Source organism: Channa argus, chromosome 9 (assembly GCF_033026475.1).
Source record: "Channa argus isolate prfri chromosome 9, Channa argus male v1.0, whole genome shotgun sequence".
NCBI lineage: Eukaryota > Metazoa > Chordata > Actinopteri > Anabantiformes > Channidae > Channa > Channa argus.
This window is the reverse complement of record NC_090205.1, coordinates 18883171-18910911: the sequence shown is the minus strand read 5'-3', so window position 1 is coordinate 18910911 and position 27741 is coordinate 18883171. Positions and strand designations below refer to the sequence as shown.

Sequence of the window (27741 nt, the reverse complement as noted above, 5' to 3'; positions counted from 1 at the left end):
ATTTCTAAAGTCATGCCACAAAGCACCAAAATGAAATTTAAGGGGCAGACAGAAATTAAAGGTATTGGGAGGCAAAAAAGTAATTACACAGAATAGTTGAGATAATAAAAGGAGAACTAAAAGGAGACAAAATGCCTGAACCTAATCTCAAGAAAAATAGCAGGGGGAATATTTGTATTTCATTCTACTTCTCAGAATAACCAGGACTAGTTAACAAGCCTAGTGCCGCAGGGAGAGCTAGACACCAGGCCTGTTTCTTAATGCTCTAAGTTCAGACTCATTATTTCCCTTTTTTCTGCAGTAATTCCTTTTTAAAGAGGCCTTCTGTGTGCTAATGACAGTCTTATAAAGTGGCCCGGGGGGAGAGAGTCCAAGATATGGATTTATGGATTTATGCCCGCTTTGGACACAGGCTTTGATCAGAGCACATTGATCTGCAGAGATTTACACCAAGGTAACTCAATAAAACTCCTGCGCTCTTTTACACAAGTGTCAGCCACATTAGAGCCATTTGTCAAAGACAATTGCAAATCCCGAATCGGTAAAAGTCTCTCTGGAGAGATTGGATCCTTGATGGAATCTAAATGCAAATCATATCTCAGTTATGTGCTTCCTTATTCCATTCTTGTTCTTAACATTTACGTGTTTGACATTAGTGTCAGTAGTTTTCTTAAAACATAATACACAAAGTGTTTTTCTGCAGTGTGCCATGCGTGTGCTTACTGCGTGTGACCACCCCCTCAAGCCTGATGATGTTGGGGTGGTCAAACTGCCCCATGATTGATGCTTCAGCAAGAAAGTCCCGCCTTTGTTTGTCTGTGTATCCCCCCTTAAGAGTCTTGATGGCCACACAGATCTCCTTCTTACTGGGAAGCTTCAGACGACCACTGCACACCTCACCAAATTCACCTAGAGGAAATAGCAAAGAAGATGCAGCAAAACAATTTTAAAAGTCTGAAACAATGGCCGTAAAACAGATTGTGCTGTCCTGTGATGACAAATGTATGGTAAAAATCTGATGTATCACCATTTTGATATGAAAGGCCTGAAATCTTATGTTGAATTCTTCTGAATTATTTAAGTTGAACAGTCACTAACAAAATATCCTCAGCTTTATCAAACATGTTACATTTGAAATCCTGTCATTAAGTTCAACCAAAAATGCAAGCCAACCACTTGGACCATCTTTGCTTCCGTCACTAACTTCTGAGTAAACTTTCTTAGCTGTCTATTATTTGAAATCCTCTAAATCTATTTTCATCAAGAGCCCACTAAACCAGGAGAAAAGGGAAACTATGTTCAAGCTGTCATTCATTTCTTAAAGGACATTTGTAACCACTTAAATCATAATTAGGTAGGTTCATTCAACACTAAGAGCCAAAGATGAAACTGCAGATCAAACAGGAATTTACTGCTGAACGCCCATTAATCAGGAAATGTATTCATTGGTTTTGGACACAAATCAATGCATAATTATGTGTTCTGACCACACACTAAATAATGACACCATGTGCAGTAATAAACTTTGAAATTAATCCAGCTGAGTCCATCGTCCAAAAAAACAACTCCAATCTGAACAGACAGCACAGTGACCTTTCAACTTTCCTGCAATGTCAAATTAAAACGCAGCATGACTCAACATCCACTCTTGGAAAGATCAATTAGAATTTCTTGCTTGTGAGGGGATGTGTGTGTTTGCTTCAGCCTTTACTTTGTGTGTGTTCACAAGGTACTGTAAGCTTTGTAGGCAGGCCGGACACTTCAAAGGCAGCCAGCCATGTTACAGCTGGTGACAGGGAGTTGGCTGGAAAGACAAAGATGAGTGGACTGTGTGTATTTGGGCATAAGCTGTGTGTGAGTTACTCCATAATGTACATGCAGATTGGTTGTGCTCATGTGGGGTGATGTCAAATTTAAGATGTGCAGATCTCTCTCCCTGTCCAGAATAATCATTCCCCATTGCAGCTTTAAATCAGAGAAGCATGGGTCAAACCTTGGACTGGAAGAAATAGGAAAAAGGGTCTGGATGAGGTTAAACTACAATAATTACGACCTGTCTAAATACCTACAACATGCCTGTACTTTCCTGCTGTGCTCAGGTTTTTCTGGCCCTCAGCAGTGGACAGACGAGCCAGGCCAGGGCACCTTTATGTGGTCGGTCAGAGAAAGAAGATCTCGGTCTAATAAGGCTTGATTAGGAACACTCAGTCTTTTCCTGTTCTGAGCAGAGCTAGATATTCTACTTTGATGTTAAAGTCGGACCCATGTAAGCAGCGTGCAGCATGTGTTCTGTTTTTTAGCACACAATCACCAATTGGCAGCAAGATCAAAGTCTTGTTAACATGTTTAATGAAGACAGATGGGGATTGAAGCAGGGATGGAGAAAAGGAGGTATGTTGCTTATATGACTTCATAAAAATCACACAGATGGGTGGTACTCTGCGGTCAAGCTGACCAACAAAAATGGTTACACTATGGCTTAAGGTTTAATATTCACCTATGGTGTTCAACTCACATTTTCAAGTAAATTCAGAGAGAAAGTCCGACTCCTTGTTCTACATAATGCAACTCTTCTCATACAGTTTTTCATACTGATCTTCTGCAAGCATCAACATGCTCTCAGTGTTTACTCTTCATAGATAACTCAATATTATCTGGCCACTAAAATCCTGTTTTTATTTTAATCATGAAAAAATGTCTTAGCAATTACTGCCAACCTTATAGTTCACCTGTGCTATCTGTTCAGTACATAGACAAACTAAAGTAAATGGATAGATAGATTTTTTTTGCACTGGGCATAAAAATAATGCATAATAACTGTGCAAATTCTACTAGATGTGAGTTTTCAACTTATATAGGTTAAGGTAGGTTAAGAGTGATGCTTCACTGAGACTTCTAATGTGAAGCTGGCAATTACACTCAGTTAGCAATCTATTGGATATGCCTAGTGCATTAATTGATCACATTAGCACCAAATCAGGAGTCAAGAACTAAATGTAGTATTGACCAATTCCACAGTGAGTACAAATTGAACAAGAATATTTCATATCTCAAAAAAACACTGACTTATCCATATCTGATTTCTAATAAAAAAAGAAGCCAACAACTACCCATGGATCACTGCAGCATTATAGAGATTAATATGCTTCTTCTCTACTTTGTACTATGAAAAATGCAGTGTGGATGGTGGGGTGGCATAGTCGAGTGTGGAGTCAGGTATTAGACTTTGGGGCCGTACTGACAGCTTTACAACGTGAGGGCTGAAGGGACTCTCGAGATTGGCCTGCAGTTATGTGCTGTGGGCTTTAGCCTCTATCTATCCTGCCTGCACTCGACATGAATCACAATGCATTACCCCTGGACTCAACAGCTTATTCTATCACAGAGTATGTGAGGAAAGGAAAGGAAAGAGGATGTTTGTTTTACGCCTGGAATCATTAGACTTATTTTAGGATTAAAGCATCAGGCAAAGACTGGAATGGGGACAGAAGTTAATGATGGAGGGAAAGAGGAAAAGGGAAAAAGAAGCACCACTGAACAACTCATCATTTCACCATCTCTCCTGCCAACTTAGAGGAAGAGAGGAAAGAAGGGACCACAAGCTGGGGCATTAAATGCTTGCTCATTACCAGCTCAGAAGTATATGGCACAAGATTAAACTAGCTGGCTGCCACGAAAATGTAGATATATAGGAGCTCTACATGGGCTGCAAGTGGTTGTGCACTTGGTGTGCTGTTGATCTTCAAACAGATCGTGAAGAGTAAGAAAATAAAGAGACATTTCTGACATGAGAGTGAGAAAAATGTACTCAAGGAACGAAAGAAACCAATTCATTCTGTTTGCGTTATCATTGCAATTTCTAGCTGGACTGGGCAAACATGGACATGACCCAACTAAACTAGTGATTTGATCATTATGTTTTTCAGTAAGGCAATGATTAATTGCTACAACCTACAGTAAGAGAGTTTACTAAGTATTCACAATGACAATAGCCTAAAATAACCTACTGTATATGGTGAGTGTGCAGCAAAAGCTGGTATTCAGCTTTTTTTGTCTAGTCTCACCTGCTCCCACCACTTTGTCAATAGCGATGCAGGAAGCATCCAGCTCCCTGGCAAACTCATGTACAGCCTGGCTGGGGTCCTCGTATGTATGGGGGTCCACATAGGTCCTGACACCTGGGAGACGCACTGCAGTAGCAAAGAGAAGAGTTCATTAATTAATGATGACTTCTTGTATCATCTTGTATCTTTATTTTGATACGTCCTCTGCAATAGTCAATAACTTTAAACATGGTCAGGACCTGTGTAAGTGTCTAACGACCACTGAACAGCAGCCTTTTGCTCTTTGAAACACCCAAAAAAAAAAACAAAAACAAAAAAAAAACGAGGCTCTCCAATCTTCAATAAGAGTTGTGGTGAAGAATTTCCTTTGCTCCTGGCTTTCACCCAGGAGTCAGTTAATCATGTGTTAGAATAACAACACATCTGAGATGCTACTGAGATGAAAAATATAGCATGTCTCCAAGTAATATTGCTTTTATGTGTGAAAATAAATCTCATTTAGGGAATTGATGGCCAGATGCATATGCAGCTAATTTATGATACACAAACAAAAACTAATTACTAAGAAACTAGGAAAGATTTGTCTGTGTAAGCCTCTTATTAGCTGTATGTAAACTTAAGAATACATTTATAAACAAAAGAAAACTTTGAGCATTGTTTTGACAGTTTTTAAAATGTGAACCTTTGCTTTAGGCAATAAAGTTGTGTTTTATTAGGCAGTGAAATTTATGTCCTGAGTTTGACCCATCTGAACTAGTCATTAAGGAGTGGGTAGATGCTGTTTACTGCCTGGGGTGTTCTTGGTCTGATGTCTAGGTCAAGGTTAAAGGTAGCACGATTCCTAATAAATAACACTTTGTATATAAATAAGGTAGGCAACAAAGAGGGAACGGGGTGGCACAAAGAATACGGGACTGAAGCAGGGAAGCGGTTTTACACATTAATCCAATTTAACATTAAAAATGTACTTTAAGTTACATAACACCGGTCAAACATGAACTAATGTCAAGGACCTTTTTTCTTAAATGAACTATATAACTTTAAGCTGCAAAAGTGAAGTCTGAGCTTGTTTTTTCTGTAGGACGTCTTTAATACAGGTTTGCAAACAGGCCGAGAAGCCTCCTTTTCCGCATGTTTTTGGTCTGATCACTTGCCTCTCATATGGCCAAACGAAGCAAAGTAACAGAAAAACCATGTCAAGCTTGGAAATATCGTCTCTAAAAAAAAAAAATGGTTTTAGTGGTGTGAAAATGCTCCTAGAAAGATATGTAACCACCACACTGTCTTTAACCAAAGTGCGTGTACCTAGTTGTCTTTCTACTTGATGAAAAGTAAATTGTAGAGAGGACAGATTCAACCAGGCCTGTGGAAACAGAGTCCAGTACTTACAGTGCCCGTTGCCAAAGTGCAGTCTTTTCTCATCAGGATGTTTGGATTTGCTGTGGCAACAAAACCTGCCAATCCAAACAGAGAAAGGTCAGAAGTAGTGCCACATCTCCCAATAAGACTTTACCCGTTGGCCCAGCCTAGAGGCTAGTCAGTACTGTGTGTGTGTGTGTGTGTGTGTGTGTGTAATGACAGCTCTTATAAGCCAAGAGAGGATCAGTAAGTCTTATAATGAGCCGTGGATTTATTCTCTCTCTGAACAGTACGGACTGCCAACTTCACCACACACACAGGCACACACACAATTCTTCCTATAAACACACACACAAATATAGCACTTACAAGAACTACAGAAGATATATAGAGGGAAATGACGTAATAGCTGAAACATCAAAATTTATAGTGTGTGGTGGTAACCGGAAAGTGAGCATTTTGAAAATATACACACGATCCGCTTTCAGCCAGTGGTACAGAGGAAAACGACTATGACTAACTCTAATTTAGAATGAAGCCAAGAGACTGGTGGACTGACCTGCCAATCAGGACATAAAGCAGCACAGTGAGCAGGATGATGGCCACGGCACAGGAAATGGCAATCAGAACAACCTGGCTGCTCTCACTGGAGATCGAAAAGGCTGCTGAAAGAACAAAAGCAAAAACCTAATGAGGAAACAAACTTATTAAGGTGCAGACATCCGTTACCTGCCAACCCTATTTCATTATCTTTGGTTTACTATCAATAACAATATCAGTTTGATTTAATTATATTCCGTTTCCATGTAAATGTTTGATTTTCAAGTTCAATTTATTATTTTAATTTAATATTCTAGGTTTTGATAACCAATACTGCTATAAAATTAAATTGGTAAGGTACCATAGATATTGTTGTGTGCCAGTAAGTTCCTAGATGTTTAGATTTGGCCAGTTTTCTGGAAAAATTGATAGGGTAGCCTTTAAAACATCTATTAGATCACTGGACACAAAGACTCTTTAAATCCCTGCAGGACAAAAACTAGCATGCATACTTGTGTGGTTCCAATCAAAATGGTAACATAATCTTAACCTTCATAAGCCTGTGCACAATCAGCAAACCCAATAAATCAGTTTGAATGTTTTCAAATACTGCAGTAGAGGAGTTACTAAAGCATCGACTCTGTCCTGAGCTTACAGTCAGGGCTGGTCTCAAACTGGAAACTGGGGCTGCTGGCTCCGTATCCGGCAGCAGTGCGGGCTCTGATCTGCAGAAGGTAGGCAGTGCTTGGCTTCAGACCATTCAGAGTCACATTACAACCTCGAGCACGAAGGATGGTGTAGCTGGTCTCCTGCTCCTCCTGTAAGACAAGAAGGACAAAGGAAGAGAAGGACAGAACAGGGATGAAATGTGTGACTCCCCAGTTCATACACACACAAACATCCCAGACTGTTTGGCAGCTTTCTTGCCAATCTCATGAATTATGCCCTGATATTTTACGACTTCTCTCCTACTGATATCCACTGATAAAACAACAGGGGGATTTACACACCAGGTCTGCATTTGGCACATTGTTTCCAGATGTGGAAGGAAGAAAAATGGCAGGGCAAAGATGAGAGGGCAGTGCATGGAAGAGGAAAAACAGAAAGTAGCCCTTTATGTTTAACAGATTTCCACAATAAGAATAATAAAGAGGTGACTAACACATTTTAAACATGTTTTATCTATTCCTCATTTATGTATTAAGATGTGTTGAGAGAGATGTTATAAATTAAGCAAAAATAGAATCAAATTAGATTTATGAGAAGTTAATTAATAAGACAATATAGTATTGTATCATAGAGAAGTGATATATATACATATCCACGTGTCTTTTTGATTTACATCTACTATAATGCATAAACAATTGTTTTTTGTTTTTTTTTTGTCTATTCGGCTTATCCCGTGAGTTCAGGGTCGCCACAGCAGATCATTGTCCGCATGTTGATCTGTCACAGTTTTTACGCCGGATGCTCTTCCTGATGCAACCCTCCCCAATTTTTACCGGGCTAGGACCAGCACTGCACAGCTGGTGAGGGGAATGGGCTGTTAGGGGTTCAGTGTCTTGTCCAGAGACACTATGACATAGAGCCGGGACCGGGGATCGAACCACCGATCCTTTGGTCCGTGGACGACTGCTTTACCAACTTACAAAAACAATGTATTCTGCTTTTTTGTAATTGTGAGATTATTAAATAAGAATGATACTAAGGGAATTCCAAATGCACATTTCACACATCACACTGCTTTTTTAATTTAAATGTGCAGCACCAATTTGAAAACGCTCCACTTCATTGGGGCAATGTGAACCACTGCTGAGCCTATCCATGCTTTAGAAAGGCCTGTAATCATACCATTTCTATGCTCACTGAAACAAACCGTCACATACAGAGAACATGGGATGAGACTGATTGTAAATCTTAATGACAACCTATTAGGAATGAATCCAACCATACTGGAAATGAGCACAATGTTTTGCACCATATCCAAGCTCATAAAAATCATTTACATGTCCTGGAAGAGTCAAATCTTCATTTTATAAAACTAAGAGGTTTCTTTGGTAATGGCACTGACATAAATACATACATGCACACAAACACACATGCAAGCAGTGCCCAAAAGGAGCTTCACGCCCATGAATGGAGTGGATCCGAGCTTTATGATGCACAAAGCTTTATAAACTGAGGAGGTAACTGATACACCACACATGCACTGGGAAAACTCTTCATCCTCCATAAATCTACTTGGAGCTTGTCACCATTCAGCACTCATGGACATCATGAAAAATCCTCTGAAAAATTACACACAGGTGTGGCAGAGGAATCTTTGTGTGTAGAAAGACATTCAGGTCAGATACCTCTCCTCTGTGCACACTGCAGCCTGACATGCTGTGTGTTTGTGGAGCATTCACTGTGTGTTTCTGTGTGTGTGTCACCAGAACACTGCTAGAATTTAATATGGCCTCTGTGCTGTGTTCTGCTTTGATAAAATAAACAAAGCTGAAGCAAATTATAGCTTGTATAACAAACACACAGTCACCAATGCACACGCATACAGACCCAAAAACAGGAGATGTACAGCAGAATTCTCTTAAATACAGTTTTTCAGCTGGCATTCCTTCCATCTAAGACTAAATAAACAGCCCAAATTAAAGTGAATTTGAAGCTCTCTCTTTGCTCTTTAGATTATGATGATAGAACATGCAAAAACAATCAGCAAAGTAGATTCCCACAAATTTTATTTTCACAAAGTGCACTTGGAAACACTTAGTGGCTGAAGAGTGGCCTTTAGCCTGTTAAAGTGACAGGAAGATCATACAGTTAGCCTGGGATTTCCAAAGATGAAACACCTCTCCTCCTCTGGGAAGCTTTCTAGATGGCAATTCCCAAGAATATCGACAAACATTCCCAAGAAGTCCAAATTATAGAAAAGTAAGTCAGTATCATTTGGACTTTAGACAACTGGGCCTATATGGTTTTACTTGGTGTTGGTAGAGTTTGCTGTTTGCTGCACTTATTTTGTGTCTTTTTTCCCAATCTTCAAAACTTTGGTCATTCTATGCTGCAGTTTGGGCATTAGCACGGATGTTTCAGTGAGTCCACCAGTTTATGTATTTGCATGTAGCAATAGACACAAAAAATAATCTATTCTAAACACTATAAAAATAAATTTTTCTTTAACTGACTTTGTGTGTAGAAACATCTTTAATTTTACATGTGAAGAGAAATTAGAGCCCTTAGTAAATTAATATACTATTGTATTACAGTATGATGTACACAGTGTACGTCTGCTTTACACTTGTGTAAATACAGACAGAGAAATCCACAAACATGGAAACCCAGAAAGTCTGACTAATGTAGAAAATCCGAACATCTCGGTCTTGCTAAAAGCTCACTCTTTGAATCTCTGTTGTTTCATCGTCCTGTTTATGCATGTATGCAATTACATCTGTGTGTGTATGTGCAAGTGTCTTTCTTTCTCATAAGTGAGTCATGGTGTGGTCATGTTTTGGGGAATTTGCACTTAAACTTTTTTCCCCAGGCTGGCGGTAGTCAGACTCTTACTGACACACCAAGAGGCCTCTATCCTGGGTTATTATGGTGGTCTCCTCTGGTTGTCCCTGTTTATTCTTCTGCATGGAAGAGCCCTTTGTCTGGGGTTTGAAATCCCTCGGTATGTATGGCTTCTGTGGCGAATCTTCTGGGAACTCTGGGAGTTTGTGTGAATGTGTGCGTCTGTGTGTGTCCCAGTAATTCCTGAGAGACAATGATTAACAGGGATCAGTGCAAAGGCCCCGAGAGTTTGTCACACTGATTCCTCCTTAGAGTCCTCCTTTACAGTTTCCCCTTTCCTCTTTGAAGGAATATGCATTTGTAATGAGTGAACAGGCGCTTGTGATTGGAACGCCACAGTTGAGAATTAAACCTGCAGTGAGCTCTGACCCAGTATCAGTCATTAACTTGTCCCCTCACTGTTTTACAGCACGGTTTTAACATCTTAGGTAAGGATAGCTGAGCAGGGAACAGAGTTTAGCGAGGAAACAGCTACTGTCTGCCTACTAATCAAGAGATTAGGGGCCACTGTTGGCATTCAAGCAAACTGTGATCTGGGACACACAAATACACACACACTTATAAACACACCGAATCTGCCGGAGTGATTAAACGTGCATCCACGGCTAATTTCACCATCAAATGTCAGCCATAGCACTGCACTGGTGGTGAAAGCCAGTGTAATTCGTTCTGCACTAATTTCCCTCACAGAGGAATAAGCAACCCCACAAATGCATTTACTGTCCGCCATAAAACTTGTCTCCATTAAGAAGCAGAGAGAAGAGGATGGTAGGATGAGTAATAGAAGAAGAGATGGAAAGAGAAGATAAGATGTGAAGAGGAGCTGGGAGCAGAGGGATGGAGGCCGAAAGACAAACATAAAGAAAGAGAGCAGAGGATAGACATAAAGAGCAAAGGGAGAATTTTATATATTGTACATCCGGCTCATGCGCATTACATACAAACAAGTTAGCAAACTTTTATGCATAAATCGAAGGTGCTTTACCATTTCAAACCCCACAAAGCCCAGAAACCTTTGCATTTATGCTTATTTATTGTTTTAAGTTTAATTAAAAACATATGGGCTTTTGGCTTGTCCCTGCAGGGGTCGCCACAGCGGAACATGTTTTCCACATGTGGGCGACTGTGGCGCAGTAAGGTAGAGCTCACAGTTGTTGGTTCAATCCCCGGCTCCTCCAGTCACATGTCAAAGTGTCCTTGAGCAAGACACTGAACCCCAACTTAGTTGCTCCCGGTGAGTGTTGGCCAGCTGCATAGCAGCTCCTCCATCAGGGTGAATGAGTGTGTGTGTGATTGTGAGTGTGAATGGATGAATAAGAAGCAGTGCAAAGTGCTTTGAGTGCCACTAGGTAGAAAAGCGCTATATAAGTGCAGAACATTTACACTGATTTGCCAGTTTTTGTTTTGTTTTGTTTTGTTTTTTTACACTGGATGCCCTTTGTGCCGGAAATGTCCCATTTTTATCTGGGCTTAGAACCGGCATCAAGGTAGCCCTTGATGCCTGGGCAGGGCCACATTTGATGGAGTGGAATTGGATCCTGCAGCCTTCTGCATCCCAACCCAATGCTCTACCCATAAAGCCACCAGGCCCCTATAGTTAAAAATGTATAAAGTTCTCAAATAATAATAATAACAATAATAATAATAATAATAATAATAATAATAATAATGACATTATATTCCCTAATCTGCCAGATATTGCATTTGCTAAGAAGGTGATTTATAGTTGCAGAATTGATCTTTCCATTAAGCATTGGAAGGGACATAGCTTTGAATACAATTTCTATGCAGTTCACAATGCTGCCTTTCTCAAAGGCACAAACAGCAAAGTGATATACACTGACCTTCTCGTAGTATTTGATCTCATAGTCGAGGATAATTCCATTAGGTCTTTCTGGCTCCTGCCAGGACAGTGAGACACTGTTTCGAGATGTCTTCTCTTTTTTGATCAACGTTACTGGAGATGGAGCTGAGTTGGAAACACAGACAAAGAAAAAGTGAAACAGAGAAACAAAGTTATTAGTCATTGTCTTATCCCACAATGGTCTTGCTGGTAGTTTATGTCCGTTTCCTAAAGCCCCATGGGGCTTGAAATACCGTGTTAAACAAGTTAATCTGCACTAATACAAAACCAGGCCTAAAACACACATCTAATCTGAGTTAACCTTCAGTAGAGCAATACAAATTATCCAGGCAAAAGGACTCAACTTTGAGTCGTCAAGCTAAAATCTAATTCATTCCATTGTTTCAATAAATCTACTATTGAATGAGAGGTGGTTATAAAAAGGGTGTATGCTTGGTCTTTACTGGGACAAATTCTCTGGAGCAAACATAATGATGGTGGTTTCCAGAATGAATGAAGAAAAATACAGTGGTTACTACTGTATAAGCAGCAACAAGCACCACAGCTGAAAAAAACATAGAAAAGTCTGCCAATTTAAATTCCATAAGTAATTTCTGGGAGGAAACATCTAAAAATATTACATTAGTCCCTAAACTGGTCACCAGAGTGCAATGGTTTGTCCATTACTGTAGCGTGGCTTCTATACTTCCACTGGATTTTGTAAAACTGTTGTAATTTAAAACTGAAACCCTGTAAATGGTCTCCTTCCTCTTCCTGCTTTACTCATGCCTCTAGTTTGGTGCATACTCCCTCACCAATCCTCCTTGCCGATCCTTCACCCATGGATCGCCTTGCCGCAGGCAGTTCACATGGTCCCAATCTAGTAATTCAGCACATCCCTCCCTCCATCAAGCCCTGCTCCCCTCCCTCATTCGGTCTCTCCCTTCACTCCCTTTCTCATTTCCCTTTTTTACTGCTCTCTAATTGCCAAGCAGCTCTGGGGCCAGCCCGGCATCTGAAGCATCGACTTTTAATTTTATTAGACCACAGGAAAAAACATGTTTGTCTTTGAAATGTTCGAGCCTTTCTTGATTGTGATTATATGGCTGCAGAAAGCGTGTGTGTATGTGTGTGTTTGTTTGTGTCTTTCCATGCATATACTGGGGTGTATTTCCACGGGAAGTTATTTTTTCTCCTGTAATGAATCCAGATGGGGAGAATCTGTTTCTATACCCCACGCTCCTCCTCTCCTTCTCTCTCTCTCTCTGGTTCTGATAGCCGGGTGAGGCTGCGCTTTTTATTGACTCTGTGGTTTATGGTGGTAATGATTTACTGTGTCTGGGACGCTTGGAGGCAGCTTCAAGTTCCTCTCCTCCTCCTCTCCCTTCTTCTAGCCTCCCTCTAGCTCTCTGTGCATGTCTATTGCCAAGCATTTAATTTGCTGTCACTCTTTGTTGCTGTCTGTGCTATAACTGTAAAACTGATACAGCATACCAGCCCCATAATGGCCTTAAAAACTGGCCTTCAGCGTCATTCACCTGTGATGTGAGGGACACAGTGCAGCTGCTGAAACATATCTATTTATCATGTACAACACTGGGGGCCTATTGGCTGTAGTGCTCTGGAATTTAGTGCAGAGAAAGGCTGTCCAGTGGTTCAGCAGGGATTTACATCCTTTGAAAACTTCATTTGAGAGAAAAATAAAAATAAAATGCCTAATTCATTAATCATATCACAATTCACCGAGTAGGATCTTGTCAGATGTAATCAGAGATAAGTCAATGCTAAAAATTAAAGAAACTCTCTGCACAGCTGTGGATCCCCACCATGTAACGTGTCCGTACCATAATCACACAAATAAGCAGGTAAAATGGGGATTTGTGTTTATTGTGTGCGTTTGTGCTTCCTCCTAAACCCGTTCTGCTAAATTCAGCAGCAGTTCAGATTGTTGATATTAGACTGCTCAAAATGTAGATCACAGTTACTCTATTGTTAGCATAGTTATGACAAAGAGTGGAAAGCAAACGAGGCGAGAGAAGGAGAGTTTTCTGACAGCACCTTGACAGCAAAGCCAGGACACACTGCGCCTTCCCAGGGAAACACTTAATCCAGCTTTTAACAGCTTTGGCATCTCTGCGTGTGTGTATGTGTGTATGTGAGAGAAAGTGCCCAGACGGGTGGGGCTAGTGCACTGACATACCTAATCCTTGTAAACTCTCAGGGCTGATGGAGAGTTTGCAGCTGCAGGCTGAGATATTTGTTAGAGAGAGAAGACTGCAAGTGTGTGTGTGTGTGTGTGTGTGTGTGTGTGTGTGTGTGTGTGTGTGTGTGTGTGTGTGTGTGTGTTAGTGTGTGGCAAAGAAGATGGGTATAGTGTAAGTGTGTGTAAATCTGATTGCATGTGTGTGCTCGACATCTGATATGGAAAGATCAAGATCCATCTCTTCTAATGATCGCTTAAACATTAAAGACAGTTTTCAATATTCTGAGCACACAAACTTGCTAGTGTGATAAGCCCTCTTCAAATCTAATATATATTCAGATTGCAGAGACAATCCCCCTGAACAACCATACACATGCTTACAACACAACAGTGGCCTTCACAGCTTTCCTAACAGGGATTGTGTTTTTCATTTAAAATGTCCTAAAACACCCTCCTATGACAACATACGTGGACACACACACACACACACACACACACACACACTTCTTATCCTGGTCCTTTACACAACAGCCCATTTGTGACAACATAGAGCAAACACAGGTGACATCTGCGTGTCCACAGCGTGTACATACAACCTTGCAAATGATCTTCCCTAGAAAGTTAAGTACAATTAAGCATATTCATCTTATGCTGTTCAGTTACATCAGAACAAACCAGACAGACTATTTTCTTATTTAATATCATTAGTTAACACTATTTGTTGTCCTTTGGATAACTGTCTTCCTTATGCTTTTCTTGATTTCTAGGAATGTGAGTTGCTGACTTACCGTGACTCACTGATTCCACCTGAAAAGAACCAGTGCACCCATAATAACCTGCACAACCTGCTTTGCCTATATTCTTGAAACAAGGCAGAAACTGATGTCTGGATTCAAATCAAAACAAACAAAGTGACTGAAGTACTACACGTCCCGTTACATCAAGTTTCATACACATGCTGATCAAGCTGTTTTAACTCTGCGTCTTGCCATCTGCCTATCATCACTGATGTGATGGATTCTGTTAGTCTGGCCTTGTTGAATGACAACTTATGAGAGAAACGCCCATCTGTTCACTCTGGTTAAAAAACATCTTCCAAGTGTTCAAACACCTTCCAGTATTTAAAACCAAAAAAGTCCTATGGAGAAATGTGGAAACACATTAAGAGGAAGAGGGGGGTTGGCTGTGGGTTAGGTTTGAAAAGTGAGAAGAGCAGAAATAAAAGATCCTGTGTCCAGATGAGGAGAGAACGGGAACAGAAAATGAAAGACAGAGATCCTGATTGAGAGGAAAGGAGAAAAATGCGGCGTTGTTGACACAAAAAACATAAAAGAATACAAAGGAAACTGTGTGAGAGAATGGTCAGTCAGAGACAACAGAACAAACTGATGAACTACAGAGAGACCTTTGTGCATTCCTTCCTAGAGTCATGGATTTCTGAGGTTTGGCACTTTCTTGTGCAGCTAGATTTACTTTACTCTTGGAATTTCTTTCCCTTGCCTTCTTATTCTTCCAAAGGCGAGATATGTGTAAGATATTTGTATAAAAGATTGATGTGAGTTTTAGAAGGCCATCCTCACATTAAAAGTGTCTGTTTAAAGGATGAGATTTTTCTTTCTCTCTTTTTTTTTATTGTATAGAAGGAAGACATTCAATCCTGGTCGTTAAACAGGAGAAATGCGGCCTGGGATCGGCTTGTAAATGTCCAGGGCTGATGGTTGCACTGCATATGTTTGAAGCACATAAACTATTGGCAAGTGTATTATATGATAAGGACATTTAAAGGGAAAGGGAAAGAATGTGCAGTTTAGAAAAGGGTACATGCATGTTATCCTTGTTAGCTAAGCTTAACTACAAAGCCAGCATAAGGTTTAGAAGATAGAGATGCTCAGTGAATTAAGTGGAGTTAAATTAATGAGGTGACTCCTTTTGATATGACACTTCGTAAACTGTACTAAACAAGGCTTGCAGTGATTACAAAAACAAGCATTAGTTGATCGTTGATTAGTTGACCACCGTGAATCACTAACTCTAAAACCTATTTGAAACAACATGTTCCTTAGCAGAGACCTAGTGAAGTAACACCTGTTTTTTCTGAGTTCTAGTTTAAATATTATAGTTTATTGGATTATATTTGTCCCCCAGGTTGTAGGAGAAACGAGCTGTGTTTGCCACTAGGTACCTGAAAATAATTTTATATTCATATGTATGAGTTTTACTGTGAATACAGATCACAAAGTGTGTACTGTATGTGAATGACTAATATAGGATAAAATGCCTGGAACAAACTAACAGATCAATGAGTCCAGAACTTGCTGACATCCAGCCTACAACCCGTGGTTATTTATGTATCTGTGCCATAGATCTCTATTGTTTAAGAAATAAATCAGCCAGGCACACTGCTCCACTGGGTGACATGTTTCTTCATTCCAAATTGTGGAGAAATGTTTGACAAATGTGGCCCCAGAAGCTCAGATTTGCTCTAACTTTGTCCAGCCGTCTGAAGTGAGCCAGTTAACTGTGCGTGCATGAGAGCTCCCAGTGGAATTATCTCAATTGAGAGCTTGTAAATATTGAATAAATGAAGAAACATGTCACCCACTGAAGTGGTGACACTGATGTGTTTTTAATCATTTTTGAATAACAACTGTGGCACAGGCAAATAAGTGTCTGATGGATCGTGGACTGACGGACACTAAACGTGACAAGAGTCACAGTTGGTTTTAACGTCTGTATGAGGCGTGTTGAAAATATGTCCGATTAAAGAAATGACTGACGTTATCCTATGTCATAAGTCACAGTTTGCTTCACCTTTGGATGCTGGTTTGTGTTTTTTCCTGATACAGACTTTCAACTACCAGGGCATCAAAAAGGTTTTTGTTCATTGACCCAGCTTAACCCTGGGAGGGCAACTACTGTGACATCTTACCAGCTTGGTTGGTGGTGATAGTGACAGCGGCGTACTGCCTCATGTTGGGTGCCAGTGATGACACGCCGTTCTGTGCTTCAATCTCAAAAGTGTAGTTAGTGTGGGCTAACAGGTCTCCCACAGTCACCGTGGTGTTGTGGAGACCTGTGGCTCTTGGCAGGAAGCGAACGTTGCTCCGACAGGGCTCGCAACGCTGCGTGCCGCCGTTACTGCCGTTAGCAGTGACAACACGGCAACGTTTGCAGACGACAGTGAAGGTGATGTCCCTGCGCCCTCCAGTGTCCTCAGGCCAGCTCCAGTCCAGGATAACTGAAGTCTCATTGATAGAAGAGATCACATTTCGAGGAGCTGAAGGAGGACCTGATAGACAGACAGGAGAGCGATGAGGAGAGATGGGACAAATGTGTAGGGGGGGAGGAAACCACCAGAGTAACAACCTACAGATTTGCATTCAAGAAAATGGTTATAAGGAATGTTAATATTAGTAATATCACGTTAGGTTATAGTACTACAAAAATATGAGTTTTATGATAGACTATTCCAGTAAGAAAACTGTAAAATAAATACTATGACAAACTCAAGTTGACATAAAAAAGTTAAAAAGTCTTATTACAAACAGATCACACTGAATATTTCCAGATTTTCATATCAAAGCCATGACTGTTATTACATGGAGGACACAACAAAACTGCCAAATAACTCTGCTGAGAGCATGAGCAGGAGGAGGAGGGAAAGAGATTGAAATGGGCTCAGTGAATTGTGTCTTGGGATAAAATGCTTTGCTTGGTTTGTTTGACTTAAGAGGAATTTACTTCATTCTCAAACTATGCATAACTCCGTAATCTGCGTTATCGTCAGTGTTTGTGCAAGTGAGAGAAATTAAAAGAAAAATAAAGCAGAAAAACAGGAAATTACAAAAATGTGTCATACATCTCCACATCTTGATTAAAGGCTTGATTAAAGAGGTGTTTAATACTGTAAGAAATCTAGCATGAGCCAGACATTTAAAACAATTTTGTTACATTAGCTAAGACAGTTTGACTTTAACTTTTACTTTAACAACCAGTGTCTACAAGTGAAACTAGCCACCACTGCTAATAGTTGTAGGCTCCAGGAACTATTGTCAAAAACCGATAACATAAAGCAAATATTCCATGCAGATTAGAAGAAAGGGAAAATATTATCAATTACAAGGAGTAATAAGACCAAAAATTACACACAATATACATTTTCCTGATTTTACTTCAAAATATCATGTCAGATAGAACAGGCATCCCCAAACAATTTGTCAAGATCTCTGACTAGGTTTCCTTGCTTTCATTCTTAGGTGGACACAAAGAAATGTTTAGAACAAAATATAGTGTTAGCTTATGAAACGTTACGTATTATTAAACATTTTTATATGTGGAACCTAATCTCTGAATTCCTTAGCAATAACATTGTATTTTCTTTGATCTGACCTTGACAGTCGTCTGGCTTGCCTACACAGCACAATCCGATGACTTGATCAAAGTTCAGGAACTGTTATTCACATCAGATATTACCTGCACAGGGGTGCACATGCCCACATGCAGACAATCAAATACTAATTTTAAATGTCACAATAATACATAGACCTTAAGGTTAACACAGGACACGAATTATGGTGTATAGGAATGAATGATGTGTATGTAATCCTGCTCACAAAGAGGGTTATGGCACTGACAACTTTCTTTAAGTCTTTTCCAGCCCCTAGTGATCACTGCAGGTGTCAGCAAAGGCCGAAACTTGAAAGTTAAGTTACGGTGATGTAAAGATGAGCAAGATGGAAAGTGCTTTGGGACTAGGAGAAAAGAAGCCATTTCAATTTGTTGGAAACCAAATTCTTGGACATACAATCACAGCTGTTACATAAATAACTTGTGTCGAATACATAAGGAAATATGTTACCATCACATGTTTGTCTCTATTTTTATATGTTTAGTGCCGTCGTGTTGCTTTCCTCAGTGTTTTTTAACCAACATTTTCTAATTTCCAGAGTCAACTCTAAACAACCTCCATCGCACTGCTAACTGTAAAATTCCCCTTCTGAGATAATCATGATCATTATCTTCTAACAACTTATCTATTCATTCACAGCCCTCACATTGCTCAATCTGTCCCAATGAGGTGAAATTTGCCTAGCTGACAAGATGGTGTTGAGATAATCGCAACAGGGACCTGCCGTGACAGTCTTTCTAATTAGGATTCTGTCTACGGCTGTGGGCGTTGATTTGTATTTTCTACTCCACAAGGTAACATAGTATTTTTCTTTTCTCCCTGGCCGCTTTAGTAACGGATGTATCCATAATCTGACATCAGGGAATGCAGTGATTTATGGTTTTATGGGGAATGCATTTTGGAGGACTTGCAAAGGCCTGTGCATCTGCAGTCCATCTGAATCAAATGGATGCACAAGAGAATCGTGTAGTGAACGCAAAAGGTGATAAAAAGTTTTTGCGCAGCCGTGGCTTCAGTGTCCTGTAAATAAATGAGACGTTAATCCTCTTTATCTCTTAGTTTCCTGTTGAATTGGGGAAATTGCACACTATAATAACAATCTGTAATTGCATTATGTGCAGGAATCCAATTGTAAATGAGTTCCCACATACAAAGGAAATACACTGTATACACTGTTAGACTGTTTTCATTAGAACCAGTAACAGTACAGGTATTTTTGTTTAGATACAGTTCTAAAGTTTCTAGATTTAACTACAGATAGACAGACAGTGTGTATATAAAATACCTTAATGTCCAATAGCACGTGTGCAACATAATATGCTGTGATTCATAGTACTTGGCATGAGCAATTAACATTTCCCTAAAACGGATTGAGTGTAAAAAGCATCTGAAAGCATTTAGAGCACACTGGGACACTAAAAGTCATTGACAGCCAAACTAATGGGGATTAACAGCTCTTTAAGGCAAGGTTAGGACAGACTCCATTGCATATTTTATGGGCTAATGACAATAATCCCCTCACGCCACATCCGGTTTCTCTAGTCAGAGATCTGAACAATAACAGTAGCTCTATCATATGAGGGTCCCTCTGACTCCACATACGATATAACATCCTAAGATCGAGCTATTCTTATAAAGTTAAACATGCAAAGGAATATGCACACACACACACACAAAGACACTTACGGGTACAGGCCATGGAGGCGGGGTCTCCCTCAGCACGGAAGTAGTTTTTCTCACAGCCACAGTGCAGTGAGCCTTCATGGTGAGCGAAGCTATGAGGTGGACACTTTAAACACTCTGTGTTTCCCAGCATAGATTTGTAGAAGCCTGCCCTACACACTGGAGACAAAAGAACAGACACAGATACATGAGCCTCATGCTGAACCAGCACATTGACAGCCATCTCATAGCTGCAGTTTTTTTTTTTTTTACTTTTTTTTAGAGCACCTATAACAACAGAGCAACATGAAATTAAATATTGGGAGTATGTACTGGAATGGACTCTCTCTCTGTCTCACATACACACAAAAACATAAATTATGACAAGAGGAGTGAATGTAAATCTGCTGTTAATTGAACAAGAATCTATTGACAGCTGGTTAAACAAAAAAAGAACAAAAAACCTGGAAATGTGTTTGTCCCTACATTTCTCTGGCTTCTCTGGTTCATCTCTCAGAAGGCACAACATGAATAATGCAAATTGTCCCCTCATAAAAGGGTTGTTCACCTTAAATATCTGGGGTATTAAATCTGCAGTCAGCAGCTCTTTTAACTCCTACTCAATGCAAATCTGTTGCAACCTGTGCAAGGAGGCTGACACGCCACCCGTGTAGAGTATATGACACGTATGTTTTTGCATCTTCGTAGGAAGGAAGATCAAGAGGAGGTTCTTTTATTTTCTATTTAGTTCATTATTCTCAAATCCTCTTTTTTTCTTTAATGGGCTGAAACCCATTGTCTTTGCTAGATGGTGGAGAGGCAGTGCAGTGTCTCAGGATGTAGAACAGTCGTACACCAATTGCAGGGTCAGTGTTTTGATTTCCAGATTCTTCTGATGTTTATATGTCAGACTATCCAAGTTTGTCCCAGTGGGTCAGATGAACACAGCTCTGCCATCATTTGTGTTTGTAAGATGTTTAGTCTGGTAGGTAAAATACCTCTATATACTACTGTATATAAGTGCAGACCACTTAATGGTGGGTTGCCCTGCATATGCTGTAAGTCTGTTTACTGACTATAGACTTTGATTTAGCATCAATAGTATTTTCATTTCATAAACTACAGATAACACAAAAGTAAAAACTAAATTTTACAAACATAGATGTTTCTGTGCTTGAAACAACATCAAATGTGTTTCTGATACTGCATTTAGTTACTGTTCAAAGGCTCCTTGTTGAAATTATATTTTATACAATAGTAAAGTAACAACTTAATACTATACATTACTTATGATCCTAAATAGGACATGGATCACAATAATGGCATCAGACCAATATTTTTATTAAATTCAAATATGCCCTTCAATAGTAATGACACTGTTGTACACATACACACAAATCATTCTCACTCTCTCTCTCTCTCTCTCTCTCTCTCTCTCTCTCACACACACACACACATACTAGATTCAAAAAAAAGGGCTCACAGCAACAGCAGCGAGCCAGCAGCAGAATGTGTGGGCTCAGCAGAACAGCTCTGACAGATCCCAGTGGTGGACAACATGCTTCTGCAAAAGCCAACACTGCTGATCCTACTGCCATATCCATCACTGACACTGGCACACCAAGGTCTCCATGCTGCACTAAATACTCCACAACATCCAATCAAGAGTGTGTCTGTGTGTGTGTGTATGTCCCTCTGTCTGTCTGTGCATGCGTGTATGAGAGTAATAGCATGTGAAGCAGGTTTAACCAGCCCTATTATGATCCCACTGATGTAATGACAACCACAACGCTCACTGACACACACAAAACAGACCACCCTGATTGGAAGGCCCAGCAGGAAATTAGACATGACAGCAGTGCCTCCAGCCAATCAGGTAACAGAAGCAACAAGATAACCGCAGAGTCAGCAGGAATACAGGTAGACAACTTACAACTTACAAGTGTGGATAAACAGACAAAAGTTAAAGCAGATAAATCTCAGCAGTGGGAGACTCAGCCTTCATTTGATCCCTCTATCTATATATAACCTATGACAGAGCACACATGTCCTTAACGGTTCACCTCTGAAAAATACCAAAGACGCACTTATTCTGTTCACTGGATAGTTAAACCACTGGGCTCAAGTCCAACTAGATCTGTTTTCATCCAGCTACCAAAGAGTATGAACTAATGTCTGGTATTGTTCTTATTGACGATTGGGAAGATAGATATGAACAGTGGATTAAAGGAAAGGAGTTATTAGTGGGCACGTTTTGTTAGTCTTCATAGTCAGATGTCACAGATGTCTTTTGTTCTTTTGTTCAGTCAAATTACGTATTAATTTATAGAAATGTTCAGAGTCATAAGCTTAAGCATAAAAGTCTATTGTATATAAAAACACTTAATGATCATCTTTAACTTTAACATTTTTTAAGAACATTACTCCTACAGGAAGAACTGGTGCACAGGGGTTAGTCCATCCTTCTGAAAAGTTAAACTGCATTTTGCAATGAAGAAAAATGCAAGTGGAGAGTTTTTGAGCACAAAAGCAGAAGAAAGTATTTGACTATATCATATACTTGTATCAAGTGCAGAAAGATCAATTTGTTGAAAATACATAGAATGTTGTTTAAACATGGTTTTCCACATAGGCTGGATGGAGTCCTATACTTGGATGAATGATTCTTGTAAGTCAACACTCCACAAACAGCCTCATTTCCACTTTAAAGTTAAAAATATACAGGGACTTTTCAGTGTGTAACACAGCCGTGAAACTTATTAGGGACACAGTGGAGCTTGTAAACTTTCAATGTAAAATTAATAACCAAAGCTGCACTTACTGCATAGGCTTTTCATATGACAGTATAGTGATATGCCATATTTTCATGACCACAATCCTAAAAATATTTTTATAACAGTTGGAAAAGGATAATAAAGGTCCTGTTTCTTGCCGGTGTGTCTGCTAGGATAAAAGAGCAACCCCGACTGAGGCTGATGGTAAAATCAGATTTAGCACACTGGAGGTTAACTCCTCATCTAGAGGAGAATCAGGATGTGTTACACTGACATTCACCAGCAGTGCATGTGCAAGGGCATGTGTGGATGGAGTATGATATCATGTGTAGTAGCATCTGTGTGTGTGCAATTGTCTGCCCCAGGAGAGGAAACACAGCACGTCTTCACATGACACACTACAGTATGTGTAATTAATTAGGAGGTACGTGCGTAGGAGCGCACACACACACACACACACACACACACACACACACACACACACACACAATTACAATAGCGTGACTGCCTTGAGAAACAGAGAGAAAATAAATATTTGCAGAAGAGAAAATATGAAGGTTATCCCCCATGAACCATCTTTTATTTATTTTCAAATCAATAACAGCAGCAGAAACAGCATGTAAGGAGTGTATCGCTGTCGCTCTAAGTAGCCTTCTGTGTGACACACACACGCACACACACGCACACACACACACACACACACACACACACACACACACAAATATAATAGAAAACTAATTTTCATCCATAGGGCTACAACACAATGTTGTGCTACTTTTTTACATAATGGCATCTGAAATACAATCCCTTGATTCACTTTTAAGGAGCTGCACACACACAAACACATGCAACTGCAGCAGCCACATGATATGATGGCTATGAAATAACCAGGGCTGCGATTCTTGCTCGATCAATAGTCTAGGTCACAGAACACTGGTATCAATAATTAACATGACTACTGGATGCAAGTGGTTGCATGTGGTCGCTCTTATGTCTACATGTTGGTTGAAATCCCAACCTGACCTTCAATTTTGATTATATGCAGCTTTTAATGGGAAGAATTTCAAATATTCGGGGATAGAAATGGCAGAAAATCTAGGAACAGCATGATGAATTTATCTCATCACTATTTTTAATTGAAGCAACAATAATTCACAAGTTGAGTAGTTACTTTTAGATGGAACCTGGCATCAATTAACAACGTGTATCTTAAACTTTGTTTGACAGAGTGACAGATATGGAGGAGCTCTTCTTAGATTCTTCAGTATAAATCAGAAAACCATCAACTGTTTAAACTCAGCTATTTCTCATGACTTCTCGTGTTCTCTTAAAGCCTAATATCGTCCCTTAATTTTAAATTGATTGGCATCACACCAAGAAAACGGGAAAGTACCTCTGCCTCTGACCTTTGTCTTTCCACAGATTCAGTCTTGGTATTTCTCTTACTTAGTCACATAAACACACACACGCCAGCAAGGTTCAGTCTCGCTGCAAACAGAGCCTGAGCAAAAAGCAGACCAAACAATTGATTTCCTGTTTCCATACCACCTCCTCCACTTTTCTTTTCTAATCCAACAAGATCGCTATAACTTTCACTCCCACTCTCCTTCTCTTCCATCTCCCTCCGGCTTCATCTCCCCTTCATCCTGCCCTCCCTCCTCTAGTTCTTTTCTGTGGCTTCCCCTTCTTTTTCACTTTCCCCATCCTTCTTTACTTAATTGGAATAGCTCTCTTTGAAATGGAAAAGTTATTTACTTTGACAGCTTAGGCATTTGGCTGGCGGTCTCATCCGGAGCCACTTGTAATGTTACTGGAAACATGGCAACAGTAAACATGGTGCCCCCTGCCATGAAATCCCCTTTTTATGCCAATGCATGAAAAGTTCAAAGTCTTCTATTAAGCCATGGTACTTTTTGATGAGAAAATGTGACTGTCTACTAATTCTGTCACATTTTTGTCCTAAATATTGCAGGCATGTTGCTGACCAGTGAGACAATACCTACCATAACTTCAACAGTTACAAGGATTATTGTTATTATTTCCATCCTTCTGAAAATCAGTGGGGAATTTATGTTTTGTGTGTGCGGCCATTTTTCAACCTGATGTTCAAATTTAATTTTGGCGCACAATATATGGGATGAGCAATTACATTACACCAATATGATCATCTGTATGTTATAAATGTATCTCTAACCCCAAGATAACTAACATAACAAATGCACATGTCATGGGAAGAGAAAGACATGTTGAGATAGTGAAGGTTCTAATTCATGACTACATATACAAAGTGACACAGACATCTATTATACAGAATTACAATCAATTTGTTGCAGTTAATTCGTCCATAACCCAATAAAAAGAACTCACTGTTGTCAGAAAAATAAATGAAAGCAATCATCTTAACTGATAGGTCGTATCTTGGGGCAAACTGCTTGGCATTCCATCTCTCTTATGTTCAATTATTGTGTCATTTGCCACGATAATCACATTAGGAACATACTGGAGTTTATTCATGTGTCATTATAGCAAATCATGTGCTTTTGCCTGCCAGTCTTAGCTGAGAAGTGATTCTGTACATGTGTAAGCTTCCAGAGCCTCCAGAGCCAGTATCCATCAACTGGTGGACATATTAAATGTCCAGACCAAACCTTTAAAGTAATTTAGTTTCATTGACTGTGATGAGAGTTGCCAAAGTGAATCAGAATACGAAAAAGGCCTGTAAAGGCCCTCAGCTCTTTACGGCGAGTACTGCTGATGATTTTACATTGTGGCTGTTTCAGCGCTGTGCTGGCACAGCATAAGTCAGACAAAGAATCAGGTAGGATTTACCTGCACGTTCAGCAGTATTTAGTGGTTTCTCTGCTGATTTTTAGAGATCAGCATGTTAGTATAGCGCCCAGTAATGATTTAGATTCATCACTTCTAGATGAAAAATAGTAAAATGGGCAAACTCTCTAGATGAAGGCTGGATAATGAAGGAGAGAAAATGATGTAATCTCCCAAATCTATGCACTGTTTTACAGAATGAGCTCATCACTGGCACATTTGAAAAAAGACCTGCCTGACACATTTCTTGCCTGCCGTTACATAAATACAATACTAAAAGCATAGCAATTTTCAACACAGCATTACAGAACCTTTGATTACAGATATTTCTTAGTTGTAAAAAACATCAAATGTATGAAATGAGGACAACTAGCAACTGTGTTCATCTAGTTCACATCTAACTGGGCCACTGGATCAATGTCTAGCTTTAACACTGCCATGGCCTCATCAGCTGCATTTTCAGCAGCCATAGAAATGATGCACTTGGCTTCATCAGCAGTATACAGCCAGACAGAAGTTTGTGATGATCCCTGCAGGCTAATGGCCTGGGAAGACCCTACTATTCAAGTCTGTACGTCTGCACACAGAAAGAGTGTCCCCTGCTGCCTAGATGAGCTGTGTGTGCATGTGCATGAGTGTGTCCTTCAGTGTCCAAAATACTAATCATTATAGCACACAACCCCCAGCAGTTTTTGTTTGAGAAAGAAAACGTTACTGTGTGTGTATGTGTGTGTGTGTGTGTGTGTGTAAGAGCCCACACAAACTGGCAGAGAAAAGCTTAATTAAGTGATCAGATCCAATGCTTATTTGCATAATAAAGCAGCCTGATGAGCAGGATGAGATGAGGACGAAAGGAAGTAGAGAAAGATAGAAGGAATGAGAGAAGAGAATGAGGTAAATAGGAGGATGCTGCACAAGGTTAAAAGGTGTACATTACTGACATGTTGTGGTTAGAAAACAGAACACGAAATCCATATGTGTAAGTTGAAACCACACAAGACATGTTAACAGACCAAATACTGTGTGTGTTTATGCCTTAAGTTGTTATATCCAATATTTTCCCAAAACATGCTGATACACCATAATTACAGTTCGGAAGTTAAACGTAATTATTTTCAATAGATGAAGAATATGTTAATGATTAATGTTATGCAATCATCAAACAAGCATCGTAGCCAAAGTGCATTAACGACACTAAATTAGGTTTTAATAGCAGCAAAATATCGGCTTTCATATATCAGTCCAGCCCTGATAATCCACCGGGAGCTGAGGAGGTAAAGGTGCAGAGCTGGAATGAAGTGCTGAAAAAATTGTCGGTCATGTCTCTAATAAAATATACGAGTGAACAGTGCTGATCAATAACCAGACTGAGATTTGGCTGAATGAAGTCAGTCCTGTCTCACTGCAACTGGGCGGTTTTCAGCTGGTGAGGGCAGGCAGGCAAATGTGGGGGTGATCCACCCAAAGTGTGGATGAGTTTGGGAGCTGGTCTTTTTTTTCTGTTGCCATTGGATTTTGGCCTCCATCACTTCCAGCAAACTCAAATGACCTGAATAACTGCACAGTGATTTCCCTGATTGCTCAGCCTAAAAGCACCTGCCAATTCAGTCTTGCTGTTGCCTCACATACACACACTTTGCTCTCTCCTATATCCCCATTTCTAAGTTGTACATTATTAATATTATTCCTATTAAGCTAGTGTTCAATTACCTGTATATATTTTTGTTCAATATTTTGGAGTAATTCTGATATGGTCCTTTCAAAAACAAAGGCATATTTTTTACTATATATTCACAAAAGCTTTGTTTAGTTCAAGGGACAATTAACAGATCAGCACATCCAATGTCATAAAGAATATTTGTGGAGACATCAATGGGGAAAACCACTGTTTTGTTTTGTTTTCTTGTTTTCATATGCAATACAGAGATCGTAATGTTGTGGAAAAAAACATTAGATAAGGGCTTCATCTGATTACAAAAAACTTTCATTAGTTTAAAGACGTTCGAATATATATATTTGTCTCAAACTCATTTAAAGTTTAAACTTTAAAAAGGTTACTTGTGCCTATATAGTACAGAATTTGATCCTGGCAATATGGAAAGATACCACACGTGGTGCTTTTCCTTAAAACTAAATAAATTGAGCGTGAGAAGAAAACTTTATGTTTAAGTGTGTGTGTGTGTGTGTGTGTGTGTGTGTGTGTGTGTGTGTGTGTGTGTGTGTGTGTGTGTGTGTGTGTGTGCATGTGTATGCACACACAAAGAAGCTGCTGAAATGTGAAGGACAATTAACTGGGGCAAATAGGCCAAGCACTGTATAGGCCCACACAGAGAGAGGCATAGATCAACTCCCTGCTGTATCCATCAAGGATGCAATAAATGTTTTCTACAACCTCCACACTCCAGAGATTAGCCAGGTCAGTAAGAAAATCCAGGACAAGCAGCATGTCAGCACAAACACACTGTCTGAACACACCAACAAACACATGCACG

General features: G+C 39.8%; 1 protein-coding gene across 4 annotated transcripts in view; it reads right to left on the bottom strand.

Moving 5' to 3' along the window:
* epha3 (eph receptor A3) overlaps positions 1-27741 on the bottom strand; it is a 91185-nt gene that overhangs the window by 22380 nt on the left and 41064 nt on the right. For 3 of the 4 annotated variants that reach the window (XM_067516009.1, XM_067516010.1, XM_067516008.1), the window contains exons 4-11: positions 19674-19829; positions 16509-16868; positions 11378-11502; positions 6619-6781; positions 5983-6088; positions 5454-5518; positions 4065-4190; positions 724-909 (exon numbers count right to left, since the gene is read on the bottom strand). In XM_067516009.1, coding sequence (XP_067372110.1) covers positions 724-909; positions 4065-4190; positions 5454-5518; positions 5983-6088; positions 6619-6781; positions 11378-11502; positions 16509-16868; positions 19674-19829 — 1287 coding nt within the window. The remainder of the gene's footprint in view (positions 1-723; positions 910-4064; positions 4191-5453; positions 5519-5982; positions 6089-6618; positions 6782-11377; positions 11503-16508; positions 16869-19673; positions 19830-27741) is intronic. The other variant, XM_067516011.1, reaches the window with a different exon arrangement.